The sequence below is a fragment of the Marmota monax genome, unplaced genomic scaffold (assembly GCF_021218885.2).
Source record: "Marmota monax isolate L192 unplaced genomic scaffold, Marmota_monax_Labrador192_F-V1.1 WCK01_AAM20220418_F8-fsc00017, whole genome shotgun sequence".
Taxonomy (NCBI): Eukaryota; Metazoa; Chordata; class Mammalia; order Rodentia; family Sciuridae; genus Marmota; species Marmota monax.
Genome location: NW_026695241.1, coordinates 18,913,874 through 18,931,343, shown reverse-complemented (window position 1 = coordinate 18,931,343; position 17,470 = coordinate 18,913,874). Strand labels below are relative to the sequence as shown.

The following is a 17,470-nucleotide window of genomic DNA, read 5'->3' as shown; positions in this document are numbered from 1 at the left end:
CCCTGTCCCACCAGGCAGAGGACTCCAGCCTCTGTGTGCCCTCACCTGCACATCCTTCTCACCCTGCAGGAGCCTTCTGCCTGTCCCCCAAGAAGCCCTTCCACACCCGCCCCCCCCCTGCCCCAGCTGGGAGAGCCTCTGCTCCCTCCCCCTCCTGATCTGGCAGGAGGAGTGGAAACTTTCGTGGAAAGCACTTGATCTGACTGACGAATGCTCCCGAGTCAGAACTTAGACTCCAGCCTTGACTGGGCCAGGGGCTCAGGATCCAGGGAGACCTCTCCTTCCGGGGGTCAGGACCTCCTGTCCTGGCTCCTCCCCTGGGTCTCTGATGGCTGTCACTCACCAACTCCCAGTGACCCCAAGTGAAGGCTGCACCTAGAGAAGTCATCATCTCCCCCACCATACTTGCCCTTCCCTGTTCCTTCCCGCTTGATGATATATGTCCTCCCTGCTTTCGTGCCCACCGGATTCCGAGGCATCTGCATGGGGCTCGGTAGGTTTGGAAGTCCAGAGCATTTGGCTGTTTTGTTTGAGACCTGGTTATGGTTGTGGGATTTTTTTTTTTTTTTTGTCAGCTGCCTGTTATATCAATCACGGAGTTGAGATCTATTTATAGGTTGGGAGTACTGTGTCCTTAGTCACAAAGAGACACAGACAGGGGACTGTCAGCTGGTGCCGGAGGAGCTGAACAACGAGTCATCAGCCACTGGAAACACCTGAGAGTGACCGTTCACGGCAGCCCCGTTCCCCACGCCAGCGCTAGCATGTAAGTCACCGAACTTCTCCCTCTGGTCCTGCCCAGACTGCCCTGGACCTCCCTGTCCTTCTCCCTACACACCCCCCTTCTCTCTCGCTCTCTCTCTCTCTCTCTCTCTCTCTCTCTCTCTCCCTCCCTCTCTCCCTCTCTCTCTAATGGATAAAAATATCTCCCACGCCTGCTTTTTCATCCTGGTTTTCTGCACAAGAAAGCATCCCCGCATGGCGGAGGGAAAACGTCGCCTCCCACAGTCTGTCATGGGAAGGTCAGAGGGTCTCGGGATGGCTCCGTGGGTTACACCAACTCATTCAGAATCAGTAGGTCCGGTTTGTTTGTTTTTATTTGTTTTTTTTTGCAGAGGAAAAGTAAGTAAATCAAAAGGGCAAGGCAAAGTTTACACGCGGCTCAGCAGGGCGGTTATGTCTCCCAGCGTGAAAACTTTGATTTGCTGGCAGCTCCAGCATTTGGTGAGCTGGGGAAGGTGACAGAGGGGGAAGACCCACTTCCCAGGGACAGGTGCTGATGGAAGGGTCCCACAGATTTGGGCTCACCCTGGCAGCTTCCACGTACAGCGAGAGTTGAGACAGCCCCAGTGATTAGCTTTTCTATTGCGCCTCAAAGGGAAGTGACTTCTTTTCCCTCCATGGAGCAAGTTTGCTTTGAGAAGTCTGAGATGAGAGCTGAGGAGCTGTCTTGCCTTGCAGGCTTCGGCTGGCTCACTAACTGGCATTTTCTTAATCCTGAAAGGGGAACTTGGGTGGGGGAGGAAGAGTGTCAGAAAGGAAGGAGCCAGGTGTGGAGAGGTGCAGAGGGTATCACTCTACATGTTTCACCAAAGGAGAAACTTAATATTATGATTCTTGTCAAAGCCGGGCTTGTTTCAGACAATCCAACAGTGTGTGCACATCGGGTGGCTCTGGAGATGCCCCCGCCCCAGTTTAGCCACTGTCCATCGTGCACAGGGCCTACCTGTCGTGAGCATCCAGTGGTGGGATGTTAGTTTTCTGGATAATAGATAGCATTAACCCCCAAAGCTGCATTGGAGAGATTTGGGGAGATTCGCTATATAGCAGTTATGCAACAGTAGTCCTAAATTTGGGGGGGAAGGATTATGTGATGATATTTAACATATACTTTGCACAACTTTAAACATGTATCTCATTCTTTTTGCCATGGTTTCTATTCACTTGTACAAGGGTTACCAGATGTTATCTTGCAGAAGATGACTTCTTGATTTGTTCCCATAAACAACATCCTAACAAAGGAACGATCTTTCCAACAAATTGAAAGCATTAAACAAAGCAAATGAGTCTAAATTGTTTTGGATTACAAACAAAATAGTTTTGTTAGCAAAAGAGTTGATGAAAGTTAACACAGGCCTGCCCACACATCCAGAGAGGCAATTTGATCTCGTTTTTATTTTGATGGTTATGAAACCTTAAACTTTCCTTTTTTGTTGTTCTTTATTTTTCACTTGCATTTTATTTAGAGTTATTAATGTCTTTAATTCCTTTGTTTATTATTTTGGAGAGTGGAAAGCAGGTCAGGAAGCAATGAGAAATTAGAAGATGAACTTTATGTGTCCAGGTAGTAAGGACACGTTCATCAGTGGAGAAATCCAGAATAAGGAGTTTGGTGTGTGTGTGTGTGTGTGTGTGTGTGTGTGTGTGTGTGTAGGGGTGGTAAATGTCACTATTTAAGACCTATTTTGGAAACTAAAGTCCATGAAATCCAGAAGGAAAAAAGAGAACTAAGTGAATTATACATGTAGGATTATTAATTCTCCTGTTGCAAGGACTGTTTTGATAGACGCATCCTGCTAAGGTTTTCCCACAACAATGCAGGAGTGGGAGCTGGTGGATGATTGTTAATTAAAGTTCATGTGAATCAAGTGATCAAGACACTTCACTCAAATCAGAGTAGGCCACTGTGTGCAAAGCTGAACTTCCAGGTCTTTAAAGTCTCAGAGAAAGTGTGGAACTTTTTGAACCTTTTGGCACAAGAGCAGGTCCTTCCTTCTCCTCCTCAGCATGCACCCTAGGGCCTGGCTGGCCCCAGTGCCTGGTTGAGTGCAGTGGGGGAGAGTCCTGCATTCCTGAACGAATCCTGTGCTCTCGTTAGCATTAACACTGTGCAGAGAAGAATATTTGTTGGAACACTTAGGTGAGAAGCACCCCTCCCCCGGGCGATTAGTGGATGCTTTTGGGGGGCTGAGGGCTTGTTTGGTAGAGTGCTGGGGGCCCTGGCTTTCATCCTCAGGTTCCAGATGTGGTTTAGTTATAGAGATGCAGTTGGGGGGAACTTGGGTGCATTTGCATAAGGCAGCCTCTGATTACTTACTTTCTGCTTCAATAACTATTAATTTTATGTGGTCTGAGCTCCCATCAAACTCATTTTTTTTTGCAAACTGATTTCTTAAATACAATTGGTCACGGGGCCGTCTGTGACTTCATGTCTGCCGAATCTAACCCATTCCTTCCTTGTCGTTGTTTAATCTCTGTGGCTGGAAGCGAGCAGTTGCCTGTGAGCATGCCCTATCATTTGATGCGGCCTCCCGTCCTGGAGCACACAGGCATCCAATTCTGACCTCCTCCCAAATTGGGGACAGGGGGGGCAATGAGCAGGTGCTTTGGAATACAGCTAGCTCAGGTGTAGGACCATCAATCTCCAGGAGGAAGGAATTGCAAATACCTGGAAAGTGCTTCCCTAATTCAAACGATTTTACATAGCTGAGGTCTCTCCAAATATCCCATAAATAAAAAATGGCAGCTGGCAGGATTTTTAGACCATAGACCATGGTGCACCTCTTCCTATCACTGCACTACCGTATATCTGTCCATCTTTTTCTTATCTCTATTTTTACATTTCATTATCCTCCCCCCCTTTTCTCTCCCTCCTCCCTTCCCTCCCCCTTCTCGCCTTTCCTGAAAACACATTTCTATCTGGCACAGAAAATAAACTCAGATTGTGGGTAGTTATGTTAATCTAATTCAATCCTCAGCGGGTTAAGAGTGAAATTCTAATAGTGGAACTGTTGAGGGCTTTTTTGTTAATGGCTTGGGGATTACATTGAGTTAAAGGCTCATTTCCTAATCAAACAGAGAGGGAGAGAGTGACTCCGAATATTTATGAGTCTCCCAGTGAGAGTTTAAACATTCAACTCCAAAAGCTGGGTTTCTGCAGGAGGAAAGAGTTAAAACCCCTCAGGGCTGCTGGGGAAAAAAATTAAACCAGTTAAGCCATCAGCGTTTCCAGGCTGCTGTACAACTTCTGTGCTCTGCAAAGTAGAAGGTAGGGTGGAGCTGGGGGCGAGGGGATCAGTTCACAAGGCCACCCAGAGCAGACCGGGGTCCTCTGCTCACCCAGGGCCTGGAGGGGCTGGGCGCTGTTACATCCTCAAGCCAATCTTCCTCCTCCAGCATGGAGGTGAGATGTGGAGACAGCGGTGTGGCTCAATCACCAGCCCCTGGAGATCCCCCTGCTGCCCGGTGAGGCTAGAGGAATGGAGCCTCCCCTACTTTGGTCCTGCCTCTGACGTGCTGAGTGTTCTTCCCTTTGGAAAGTAACTCACATGTCTTCCCACTCAGCTTCAATCCCATGAGGATCTCAAAGCCCATCTGGCTCTCTGTGCCCAGGTGGAGAACTGAGGGCCAACTTGGCCAAGGTGGAGCAATGTCAAGGCCAAGCTGAGGTCAGGAGTCTAAGCCCAGGCAAGCCTTCTGGCCTCCCTCTCCCCTCATTCTCTTGAGTACGCTAGAGGAAAGGGGAACGTCAGGGCCATATGGCTGTTAAACAGGCCCTGGCTCCCCCCCGGAATGAGATTTCCTTCTTCAGTTTGGAAAGGGAGGGCAGGAGTCCCGGATGCAGGGCGATTCAGCAGGCTCCATGGGCACTGGTGCTTCTCTCTACCACCAACCAAGTGAGCAGTGACTGTTCCTTTCACTTGGGCTTTTTTTCCAGCTCCATGAGGTCAGCAGAGGCACCAGACAGCAGAATTTCTTTCTTTCTAGGATCCTTTGGCTTTTTTGTTTCCCTATCCCTGGGAGCTGTTCTTTCTCTTAGTGCTTCAAACGTGGTGGCCCATGAGTCTTGTGTTTGCCTTTTCATGTCCCGGTAGCATTTCAACACAGCTACTTCAGCTTTTCTGTGAAGTCGTCTCCCTCTCAGGGTTTTCACAGCCCCTAGCTGACCTCCTCCACATGGCCTTCACTGCCACCAGGACCCCCACAGGAGCAGGGCTGTGCCTCAGTCTCCCCTGTTAGCGCAGCTCCATGGTGATCAGTCATGCCCCCTGCCCTCACATGTGACTCCTGTGGATGGTATGGAGCTGAGGTTCAGAGCACAGGCTGAGTCGGACAGCCAAGGGTCACATCCACCCTTTCTCAGCTGAGGTACCAGAGCTACCAAACCGCTCAAGGTCTCCCTTTTCCCCTCTGCTAAATGGAGATAACAACAGAACCTGCCTTGTGGGCTGCTGGAAAGACAAGATGCCCCAAAGTGCTTAGCCCTGTGCCCAATAAGCGTTGGCACTTTTATTTGCTTGGCACAGTATTCCCTTCTGCACACAGAGGATTGCCCCACTAGACAGCCTCCCACGCCTTCCCCTAGGGTGGTTAAGCTGGGCGCTGAGTCAGCAAAACCCTGCTTCACCCTCCAACCACTAGGGAGGTTCACTGCTAACCACTAGGGCGCCAGAGCTCAGGGTGTGTTGGGAAGACCTTGGGGCTTTTCAGACCCCAAGGGAGGGCAAAGGAGGAGCTGGGCCCAGGCAGCATCCCTCCATTGGAGAAGGCCTGACTCTCCACTCTGTGGAAACAGTTTCGTCCATCTTTTGGCTTTGGCTCTCAGGAGCAGTTTGGTTCTTAGGTCCCACTCAGCTTTAGTCCCGTGAAGATCTCAAAGCCCATCTGGCTCCCTGCACACCTCTCTACCCCACAGTATCAGAGGGCAGTTTGCACGTTCCCATGGGTAGACCAGGCCTGGCCTGGCTAGAAAGATGGCACATGCATCTACAAGGTGGCAGGTGGCTGCTCTGTCAGCCTCCCTCCTAATGTGACCACTTGACCAAGTACATATCACCTGCAAGAAATGGCCTCTCCTGAGATGCCCTAGTCCCGATGTCCTCAACACTCCCGTATCTCTGCATGGGGACTCACTGTACTGCCAGGCAAAAGTCCCTTCTCCTTTTCTTCCTCCATGGGTAGCCATTTGGTTCCTGATCAAAGCAGGGGTCTGGAACCCGAATCACAGTGCCACTCGAACTTAGAAAGTGTTCCGTCTTCTCACTGCCTCCTTTCTGCTCCCCCTCCAAGCAGCTGGCAGGTACTATTCTAAACACTTGGATTGCCACTGTCTCCCTTTTGGCCTCCTTAGTCTTCACCTTTGAGGTCCCCAGTGCCTAGTGCACTGGCTGGCACATAATATATGTTCAACAAATGCGTGCAAAGTGCAGAATCTCTCCTCCCCAGGGGGCACTTCATTCCCTTTGTCCTCTTAATCATGCAGGAATGATTTGAAGCCATGAATGCCATGAGTCTTGTGTTTGCCTTTTCATGTCCCGGTAGCATTTCATGGTCCTTGCCCAAGTCCCTTTTATTCCCTGACCCTCCTGCTTCCATGTTCCTCTGTCCATAGAGGGGTGGGGGTGGAGCAGGGGGCGAGGGAGAGATGTGTGTGTGTGTGTGTGTGTGTGTGCGCGTGTGTGTGTCTTCTATTCACGTGTGCATGAAACTTCCCAGGAATTTTATCCTGTTTAGTAAAGAAGCTTTGTCTAAGTCGATGTCAGATTTAATTGCTGAACCGCTCTCTCCTGTGACTATTTCCCTCCTTTGCCACACTCTCTTCTCTCGCTTTTGTAAGCCTACCTGCTTTCTCTGGCTGTTCAGACTCTGTGGGGCCCCGTGCTCCTCCTCCTACTTTAACCCTGCAGTCCCGGGGGTACACATAAGAGGGAGACCTTCCTATGAAGCTTTCCAAAGTGTCTGCTTCCATTAGCATGGACAAGGCCTTTGAAAGGTGTCGAGTTACGAACATCATTTTAGGTACCGGATTCCTCCCAGAACAGTATTTCTTTTTCTGCTCTCCTGTGGAAGATGGAGTGCAAAAACTCAGGCTGTTGAGGGTTAAGTGAAGGCATTGAAAAGTCTAGGCTCTCCTGGGGCCTGGTGGCTGGCTGAGACAATTGATTAGCTTGGCTTAGTGATCTTTCTAGCAATATTCAGGAGAGAAATTATTGCTGATTAAGCTGTGCATGTGTGTGTGTATGTCTGTGTGTGTGTGTGTGTGTGTGTCTGTGTTTTAGAGTTTCTATCAGTGAGGGGGCAGGATAAGATAGGAGGAAGAAATGTCAGGATAACTTGCTCCTAAGTCAGTCCTCAGGAGGGGACCTGCCACCCTGAGTGTATCTGAGGTTACAGAGCAACTGTGGGTCTTGTGAGCGCCCAAGTCCATGGGGTAGGCAGGTGAAGGAGCACAGGGCCCCTTCTACCTTCTCTTTGCAACTCCTTGGGAATCTATAATTATTTGGGAATTAAGAGCTGAACAATGGGGCTGGGGCTGTAGCTCAGTGGTAAAGCGCTTACCTCGCATGTGTGAGACACTGGGTTTGATCCTCAGCACCACATGTGTGTTCATCTACAACTAAATAAATATTTAAAAAAAAAAGAGCTGAACAATGAAGTAAAGTGGAAAGAGACCCAGGTTGAGGGCTGCTTCAGTCACAAGCTCTGGTGGTCAGAGGCAGCCTGATGTGCCACGGAAGGAGGCAGGTACCAGGTGTCCAGCCCAGTCCCAACTCCAGGTTCAGTGGTCATGAAGGTGCTCATGCTCCTCAAGAGCTCAGTTCCCTCAATAGTTAAATGAGAGATTGCAGGTTATTGGGGGCCTCTGGCTCTAAAAGTTTACATGTTTAGAACTATTTGTTCTGATGAACCCAGAACATTGTGCTCCTACCATAACTGATGACAACAGGTCAGCCAGCCTTTGTCCCTGTCACCCAAGGCCATAGGCCCAGAGTGGCTTCTCCTGGGTTTTGTGGCTCTACCACCATTTTCCTTGATCTGTTTTCTGCACTCACCTTTCTCTTCCCTAAGCACAACTGGAGGGTTAGTGGAAAGCTGATCAGGGCTAATCGCTCAAAAACATGGGTCCATAGATCTTCTGCGTATATATTTTGGCACTGGGGATTGAATCGAAGGGTGCTTAACTCCTGAGCCACATCCGTAGCCCTTTTTATTTTTTTTTTTTATTTTGAGACAGGGTCTAGCTAAGTTGCTGAGGCTGGCCTTGAACTTGCAATCCTTCTGCCTCAGCCTCCTGAATTGCTGGGATTATAGGCATATGTCACCACACCCAGCCATCTCTGATTTTTTAATTTTGTTTATAATTTGCAGAGACCCTTGTTTTGGATCTTTGTGGTCTTGCTACCCCTCCCTCTGCACCTCTATCCCTCTGGAAGTTGCATAGGCTTCACACATTTGGAGAAGCCCAGGGCACCCAATCCTCCAGCTCTGCTGACAGTGTTTTGCAGCATCCAAAGAAAGGAGCCATTTGGGATTTGGGAGGGGAGTTGCCAAATGGGGGACCTCTGTGAGTCCTTGATTTCACTGTAGCTTACTTTCTTTACCTGCCCAAAGGGATTAATCTCTGCTTTGAGTCTCTCATAAGGTTGGTATGAAGTTAAAATAAAAATCATAGAATAAGAGTTCCTTTAAAGATGGAAGTATTACCAGTTTTAGATGAAATTACTTCCCTGCATGGGGAATGCTGTTAAGTTGTAGGGGTAGAAAACATACTCTAGAGTCCTGATCCACCTGATGCCAGCTGCAACTCTGGCCAGGTTTCCACCTCTCCATTTCACCCTCAATGTCCTCTTCTACAAATTGGGATGATAAGAACACCTCTTTCATGGAGTTGCAGGGATTAAAGAGGACCCGTGAACCATCCCCTGGACAGTGCCTACTAGATAATAACTTCTCAGAGCCATTGTTGTGGGAAAGAGAATGACATTTTGGCCATTTTGTGATCCTTTTCCGGGACTCTGTGCCAAACAGGTCAAGAGGGAGAAAACTTTCAAAGTCCCCACATTTCTCCTGAAGTCCCCTGGACAGCTTGCAAAGATAGCAAAAGGTGCTGCTATGGAGGTGGTTTAGAGACACCTGGCTGTCCACCATGCCCCGCTGAGGGTGGCTGCCACCCACATCCAGTGACCTTCTGGAGGTGGCAACATGAGCATCCTTCTGTTACCTGTCTGGGTTTTGTTTTGGGGTGATCTGGCCAAGCCTCCTGCCTCACGTGGAAATCTGCTGTCCATAGCCTAGCACATATCGCTGCCCATGCGCAGATGTGATGCTGGGAAGTGACCCGAACTTGTATGTCCCGCAGTGTTCCAAGTCTCAGCAGTGTGGTTTCTGCATCAGGCCGACTCCTCTTTCCTGTGTGGAGCAGCTAGAGAGGCGGCGTGTTTCCCACAGGTTGGACGGTGCACCTTTGGGGAGTCCTCAGCAAGAAAAGAAGAGAGGGAGTAGGGAAGGGCCATTCCTGTTGCCTCTGAGAAGCCAATTTGGGTATTTCAGGGGACTCGTAGAGGTGCCGTCATGCTCTTAGGGGAGAATTCCGAATCCAGACTTGTGGCCAGCCTGAGCGCGTGTGTGCACTGTGCTCGTTCAGGGTATTGCGGTCAGCCATCCGTGACTCTCTTCTTTCCCGTCTCGGGCAGAGAGTAATCTAGAAGGAACGTGTAATTACTATTTACTCTGGGGCACTCAATTGAGAACACCCTCATGTAATGACTCTTGAGCTAATTCTGCCTTCAGATGGCCATCTGCTGTGGCTCCTTGAGAAGCCAGTGGGGATGAGGCGCCGCGGGCAGCCCAGGGGGAAGGATCGCGAGATGCATGTTAGTCCTGTGGGCTCAGGCTTTGCTCTTGGGCAACACGCACACACAGGTGGCATCTCTCATATGCAGGATCTTCACCCAGCTCTCTGTCCTTAGTGATAGAAGTTTCAAAGCAGAGCTGTCTGTGAAACTAATGAATAGTCTCTGTGGATCTGTTGGACAGTCAGTGGCATCCTTAAGGAGTAGATATTTAGATTTTTAGAGACAGGAGGATACCATTCACATCAAGGTTTAAAACATGCAAAGGAGGCTGTGTGTTGTGTAGGGAGCAAACCTAAGATGTTCCTGAGAATGAGAAAGGCCGACTTCAGAGGGAAAGGTCGACTTCAGAGGGAAAGGTCAGGCGCCTATGAGGGTATTCTCCACCCCATCTGCCAGCTCAGGTTTGGTCTGGCTTCTGCAGGCTCCTCCCTGGCTTTCTCCCTCCACTTATTTTTGGGCTAAGCTTGCCTAATCATTTAAGGTGGGGGATGAGGGCAGTGAGAGGGCAAGTGGACGCATTCTCACTACACCCATGGAATCTATTTGCTAAAAATATCAGAAATATTACCTTGAAATCTGACACCATACCGATGTGACTGGACACTGTTGTGGAGGCTTCCAAACTGTTTACGGAAATAAAACTGATTTTATATCAGCATATTGAGCAATCAAGTATGTTAGCTTCCAGAAGCCACTGCCTGATGGCCAAGTGTAGTCCATTCCATTTTGTGTCTCTCTGCCTCTGCTTCTTGTCTGTAAGAGGGATGGGGGTCAGATGGGTGATCTCCAAGGACTTCCCTGTCCAGCTTTGTGTGTCAGTATCCCTGCGGGGCAGTGATCATCTGCTTCCCCTCCAGAACTAAGAGTTCTGTGGGCAGACACCGGGAGCCCCATCTCCCAGCACAGTTCCTCGTCAAGACGGGTACCGGAAATACTTTAAAGGTACTGATGAAAAAATGACACAAGCAGATGCCAACTCCCAACCCAGTATCAATGTGACTTTTCCTAGACATGCCATCGGCCTGAGTAGTTGTGTCTTTGGTCTCCTCCTTGGTCAGCGGGGAGGTTCTTACCTTTCTGGTGTGACCTGGAAAATCTCTTAGTAATAATATGTAAATGAGTTGTCTAAAAAACGCCCCCTGAAAAACATCACCTCCCTCCCTGCTTTTCTGCATGGCCATGCTCTTGTCTATTTCTGGTTTCCCCCTCTCTACCATACTCTATTAACTTAAAAATATTACATTTGGAGACTTTCTAAATAAAGAGTCCTCAGAGCACAAAGTATCCCTTTTCCATTTTCTGTGTCCCTATGTGCTCCCTTGTAAAAAAATTTTATCTTGTTTTTTACTAAGTGGCCTTGATTTTATCATTAACACTGGGACAATTCTTTTTACTGTGTCTTCACTTATTTCTAAAATATTCACCCCTAAGTCCCTAAGTCTACTCCTCTTGGTCTCTGTGCCCCCTCCGTCCCCTGTCTTTGCCATTTTATAGAACTTACAAAGTGATTCCTTTATATGTGGGACCCTTGATCTCAGGCTTTCCCGAGTCCTCCATCAAATTTCCCAGAAGAATGGTTCTTACAATTGGACTTTCACGGTGCCGGTGGTCTTGGGTCTCTGTCATTTCCATACTGAGCCTGGGGACATGCTTTGTTCTCTCTCCCCTAAAACTTCATCTTTTCTTTAACCAGCACTTTTCACATTGGGGAAGAACCACATTATGAATTTAAAGCTTTAAAAAAATTCTTAGGTATCTTTTCTTTTGCTTCATAGTGTGACGGTTTCCACTTTTTCTTCCCTGACAATAACCTCTCCTCACCTCAACTCCACTACCACCTGGGACCTAATCCTGACATTTCCTCAGACAGCTCTCCTCTGTTCCCTTGTGTTGTTGTTCATGGCTTGCCTGGTTTCTTGACTTTTTCACGTGTCCCACCTCTGCAGTGGCTCTTGAGATTGTGGGAGAAGGAAAGAGACATTTTTTGAGGATCTGTTATGTGCTAGAAACTTTCTGAAGTTCATACAACTTGTCACTGTAATGATTAAGATGTAGGTGCCATGGTGATTCCCATTTTAAGGAAGGGGAAACTGAGGCACTGAGGTTGAGGATCTTGCTTAAGGTCACCCAGGAGGTAAGTCATGCCATCTGATGCCACTTTCTGTGACATACTCTGGGGCTGAAAAGGACAACCAGCAAAACAGAAGAATTCCCTTTTGTGTCATTTACATCTAGATTGGACTCATTCCAACATTTTCAGTTTCCCTCTTTTGGTTTTCTTTGAAATGTGTTGAGTGTCCCCCTTGACAGACCCACATGAAAGGGATCCTGAGACTCTAGCTTTTGTTCCCCAAGCCCCACATCCTTGTAAATATTGCCACACGGGGGCTTTGGTTGAGAAGGCCCCTTGTCAGTCAGAGCTCTCCGTGGCTGCTCTTGCAGTCAAGCTTTTCCGTAAATCAGTTTTTCAAAGTCTCTGCAGAGGAGTGTTGGCTGGGACGTAGGCCCCATCTGTGGGTTGGACAGGTGGACTTGAAAAGCACCTTGTGGCGGGTGCGCTTCCAGGAAGCTGGTTTCGGCCGTCTCCTCCTCGCTGTGCCCCACCTTCCTGCCCTTTAGGGACTTCATACCCTCTTTGGTCAACAGTGTTTCCATTCCCTTTATGTCAATGGTTTGCTTCTCCCCACCCCACTCCACATTTCTGGAAACTCAAAACCTGTGGTCCGTCACCTTTCCTGCCACCAGTGTCATCCTAACTCCTGGGGATATGTGTGTGGCCTAGTGGGCTGTGTCCACTGTATCCCACTGCTGGGCTTCATTATGGATGGAGGGAGGCGGGGTCTTTTGCCAAGACCACAGCCCCCACCTGACTCCTTGCCCACTCTCCCGTGACCTTGATCTGCTCTCCCCCCCACACCTTGGCTCTTGGGATGCTAATCACATTCCCAAGGAGAGTCAGACTATCTCCCCACCTTGGATCGAGTCCAACATGTGCTCACTGTTTGGGACAAAGTATTTATCCTGTCTGTCTGTGACCTTCTGCAGACACAGGTTCACCAGATTTCTGCGGGTCCTCTGGCTTCCCAGAGGCCTGGTAGCCGTCAGCCTGCCTCCTGCGCAGTGGGTGCAGGCGGCTGGGATGCCCGTGGACATTCATAAGTCACTGACGTGATCTCCAGTGTTTAGAGGTGCCCCTTCTCACCAGGCTGAGGTGTCACAGTGAACCCTTAGCTGGATCAGTGACAGTGGTGAGGCCATTCAGCAGAGAGCCTTTGTCTGCAGCGCCCCCTTTCTTTGCCAACCCTTCCCCCTGCTTTGTCTGATGTTCTTAGAGTCCCCAGCCCTTGGTGTCTCTTAGTAGAAAGGTTACTGAAGTTCTCCGGGGGGTGGGGGGGGAGGTGGGACATGACCATGTGACTATGCTGCCAGTGGGGCTGCCGGGTCCCCAGCTGCAGGGCGGCGGGGTGGTAGGCGAGCTGCAGGAGGTGCTGGCTTGCTCGCGGTGGCTGTGGCCCAGGCTCTGGTTTTTCAGACTGGAGGGACCCGCTGGAGGTGTTCTCCTGACTCTGGGTCCTCCGTAGGTTCAGAAGCTGGAAGCTCCTCCAGATGCATGTCTGGTGATTTTCCACCTGATGGGGTTGTAAGTGTCTCTGCCAAGTGGGTTCGAGCATTTCCCTGGCTGCACTGTCACCCTGCTGTTTGGGGAAGGCTCCTGGAGATAGGGAACATGAGTGCCTTTAGGTCAGGTTCCCCAAAGCAGGGCTGAGATGAGGGAGCACTCTCCAGAGGAACCTGGGCAGGGACGATGCCAAGCCAGCCTCGGCCACCTTCAGGAAGGGGATTGGCCAGTGCTACCCCAAATCAATCAGCCATTCACTGGCTGGCAGCCGATGGGTGAGGAAGCAACCTCCCAGGCCCTCTGGACCAAAGGGGTCAAGGACAACTCTCAGGATAAGGTGAAGCTATTAGCAGTTGGGGAGCGGAGCATCATGGGGTAAAGGATCTGAGTAAAGTACCAACAGCAACTGCTGCAGGAAGAGGATGGGGGGGGAGTCCTACCATGGCCTCATTCACTCCCAGTCCACATGGGCCCAGGGTAGAGCTAACATACAGGACCAGGACTCTGGGTGTGAAGATTCCAGGCTACCAAGACAGACCCTCTGAGGTCCATACTCAGAGTGTGAGTTGCACCCTTTTTTCTCTCTCCCAGCATCGGCTCCCCAAAGGCAGAGAAAGAGACTCGCTCTCCACCTCATGCCTCTGCTCTGTGGGGAGCTGGAGCAAGAGGGCCTCTTCTTCCACAGAGGAGGACAGCCGTCCCACACCTTTGGATGGAGCCCAGGCTTGACCCACCGCCTCCTCACTGGCAGGGCTTTAGATCTTTGATTTGCTTTCAGCAAAAGGCCTGGCCAGGGCACGTGGCATTATGTCACCAAGCAGTGCCATTGCAAATGCCCATGAGTCTGAGTATGCATGGAAAACATACAGGAAGATCAGTTCTCTTCTTTTGGAGTTTGGAATATAGAATTGGTTGGCGTAGGGGTGGGCGGAGGGTGGGGTCCCCCTGATTGCTCTAATTGGTTGCAGCCAGTCCAGCGGCCTCAAAAGAAGGGATAGGGATGTGTATGGAAGGCAAGTACATGGGGAAGGGGCACTTGAGTTGCCAAGGAACCATGTTTGGAGTGGTGGGCAGGGGGCACCTCATCATGGCACTTCCTTTAAGTTGGCAGTATAGTCAAGGAAATAGAGACCCTCAGTCAGTCCACCTGAGGGGCCTGCAGATCCAGGAAATGGTTAAGATGAGTTCAAACTCAAATCGGTTGTCTCTATAGCTATGCTGTCTAACCAGTAAGCCAATAGGACTTGGACACCAAATTCTGGGAATGCAGTGGGGATTGGGATTGGGTCCATGTGGATTTATTGGCTTGGTGACTTCAGATTGTCTGGCTCATTCCAGTTCCCAGGGACTTGAAGTTTCTCCCTACATGGACTCCTCTGCCCCATTCAACCCGCTCTTCTCTCTCATCTACCTGCACACCCATTCGGAATGCCACTCACAAGAATGTCCCCACCCTCCACCTGTGCTCTGTACTGGCACTGCCAAAACTAAAGTGCAGATTCAAGATACAGTGATGACCACATGTCCACAGACTTTGGACTTGGCTAAATCTGAGTTTGAGTTCTATTTCTGCTGTGTATTAGTCTGGTGGTCCCCATAAGTGAATCTGCCTCTGTGCATTTCAGTTTTCTCATCTGTGTAAGGGGATAATAAAATCCAATCTCGTGGGGATTGTTCTGAGGATTAAAAGAGATGAGTCCAGCTCTGAGTGGCCTCAAAGCTCTGCTCTTTTGTGTCGGTGTGGTTCAAGTTCACGGACAGTGAATACCATGTGTTCTGTGGACATAAAAGCATTGGAGTGGGGGAGTTCTGGTGGTAACAATGGTAGTCTAATCAAAAACCTTTCCAACTCTGGAAAGGTGGAGAGAGGGTAAGGACCAGCTTGGAGGACATTGGTGATGCACATGTCCCCATTCCTCTTCTACCTTCAGGATCTAATCACACTTTCGAAGGCTACGCAGCTTTCTTCTCTGGTTGGGTGACACACAAAGCAGGCAGAAGCCACCCTTCCTGCCAGCTGTTCTTTCCAGTGCCTGGCATGTTCATGTCCCTGGGCACAGGGAAGGCTTCAGGGTGCACAGGCCACCATCTGCTGGAGCAGCCACGCCTGGGCTCAGCAACAGCCCCGCCTGCAAGAGCCCAGCCCCAGCTTTCAGCAGCTGTCTGGGTGGGTGACCTAGCAGCTGTGCCATCAGCCCCTTAGGGGCCTGTGTTTTTGTCTCTCTCAGGCCCTCCTGGCTGCCAGGCAGAGGGCCCACTGTCCTTCACCACCAGCAAGCATCTCACATTGCCCAGCCTGTGCCAGTGTTGGCAAAGTCTTCTCAGTTGAGAGGCCTAGTGTCTCTGGCCTCTGTAGCTGCTCACATGCCCCACTTGGGGACTGGACCCCAAGTGGGGTGAGGTGAACTCTTAGCCTTTACTTCCTGGGGCTTTGCCAGCTTTTCCATTTCTCTCTGACAGATCTGGAGACTTTTCAAAAGGTGTCTGTGCTCACACGAGTCAAAGGGAAAAATTGAATGGATGTCTCCGAAAACAGAGGTACTTGTTAAGTTGAACCAGAAGATTATTAACGCTAACTGTGGGAGAGAGTTCTAACCTGACTCCAGCTCATGATGATGAAGGTGGTGGTGGAGATGATGATGATGGTGATGATGGTGGTGATGATAAAGGTGGTGGTGATGATGGTCACAGTGGTGATGGTGGTGATGATGGTGTTGATGGTGTTGATGGTTTTGATGATGGTGATGTGATGATGATGATAATATGATGGTGGTAAGATGATGGTAGTGATGATGATGATGATGGTGGTGGTGGTGGTGGTGATGATAGTGATGATGATGATGGTGGTGATAGAGGCAGTCCACTATTGACTCACACTATGAACCCAACTCTGTGCTTGGTGTGCTGCTCCTTTTTGTCCCTTTTTATGCTCGGTAACTCAAGGAAGTAGGTGCTAGAATCCCCACTTCCATTTTTCAAATAACAAAGATGGGCCCCACAGGAGTTCCTTGACTAGCTTAGACATATGGCTGCTGAATGTCAGTTCTGGAATTTGACCAAGTCATACTAGAACATCCACACTTTTGGCCACTCTCTTGCATGGAGTCCTCCAACACTGTGGAATGCTCTGTGAAATTAGGAAATGTCAGGGTTGCCGAGGAGTGCCTCCCATTTTATAGGTGGAAAAACTGAGGCTGGTGTTCGGAACACCCTCAGTGCTGTGCTCATGCCAAGGCAGGCACTCTAAGAGGGTCCTTCCCTGCTGGGGTGAGCTGCAGGGTTGATGGGGCATGGGGCATATATGTTCCACTTGTGGATAGAGGAATTCACTCATATGTTTTAGATACCTCAAGTGTAGCCAGGTAGAGGAGAGACAGAAAACAGCTAAAGTTGGCTCAGGACTGGGCACCACACAGAACACCTAAGTCCCCAAGTCAGCTTCCAGGACCACCACCTTCTGTCCCATTCCTCCCAAATCCCCCAACCCAGCACCCACACAGCAGGCAGCTTGCCCATGTGCATGTGTGCCCTCGTGCCTGCAGTCCATAAGTGCCCCCGAGGGGCTCCCCAGTCTCCAGGGCTTCAGGCTAGATGTGCTGAAACTCCACTTGTTCGAATGAGGGCAGGCTGGGTCACAACCCAGTGTCCGGACCCCTTTATGACTCAGCCCAGCTCCCCACTTCTGAAAGAAGCCCTCCATTACCCCATCTTGCATAAGTCCTCTCTCCTACTCTGGTCCACTAATGTGCTCTGGCCCTTCCACAGTCACACTGCAACACAGTCACACATAGCTGTGACTGTCTGTCTCCAAGACTGAAATCTGTTGAGCCAGGCTGTGTTACAAATATTCCAAAGAATGCCCAAAAGATTGAGTGTACGTGCGTGTATGTACACACGCGTGTATGTGTTCCTTGGTGCACACATGAGTTGCTGTGAAGAGGAGTCCAGTCAGACAGGGAGTAAGGACTGAAGTCCAGTTGTGCCCCGGGGGTGGGGATGGGCTGGACTACGCTCTCTGTAGGAGCTGTGGGTAGGTGAGATGAGGGCTGTGGCTCATCAGCCAACATTTGATGGCATTTAGGAAAAAGCAATCGTGTACCTCTGTGGCCACTCCAGTATCAAATTGGATTTTCATTCTGGAAAGGGGGCTACTTGTCTTCCCAGGGCCCAGGAAACAGTGAGACATAGGTGACTCCCAGACCAAGAATAAATAATC

General features: G+C 49.9%; 1 protein-coding gene across 3 annotated transcripts in view; it reads left to right on the top strand.

Annotated features, from left to right (window-relative positions):
* Positions 1–207: 207 nt before the first annotated feature.
* The window catches only part of Esrrb (estrogen related receptor beta), a 163,822-nt gene continuing 146,559 nt past the window's right edge, over positions 208–17,470 (top strand). The window contains exons 1-2 of one of the 3 annotated variants that reach the window (XM_046440786.2): positions 208–383; positions 617–766. In XM_046440786.2, the coding sequence (XP_046296742.1) occupies positions 765–766 (2 nt within the window). In that variant the 5' untranslated portion in view covers positions 208–383; positions 617–764. Of the gene's footprint in view, positions 494–616; positions 767–887; positions 1,075–17,470 lie in introns of those variants that run through there. The other 2 variants (XM_046440784.2, XM_046440787.2) reach the window with 2 other exon arrangements.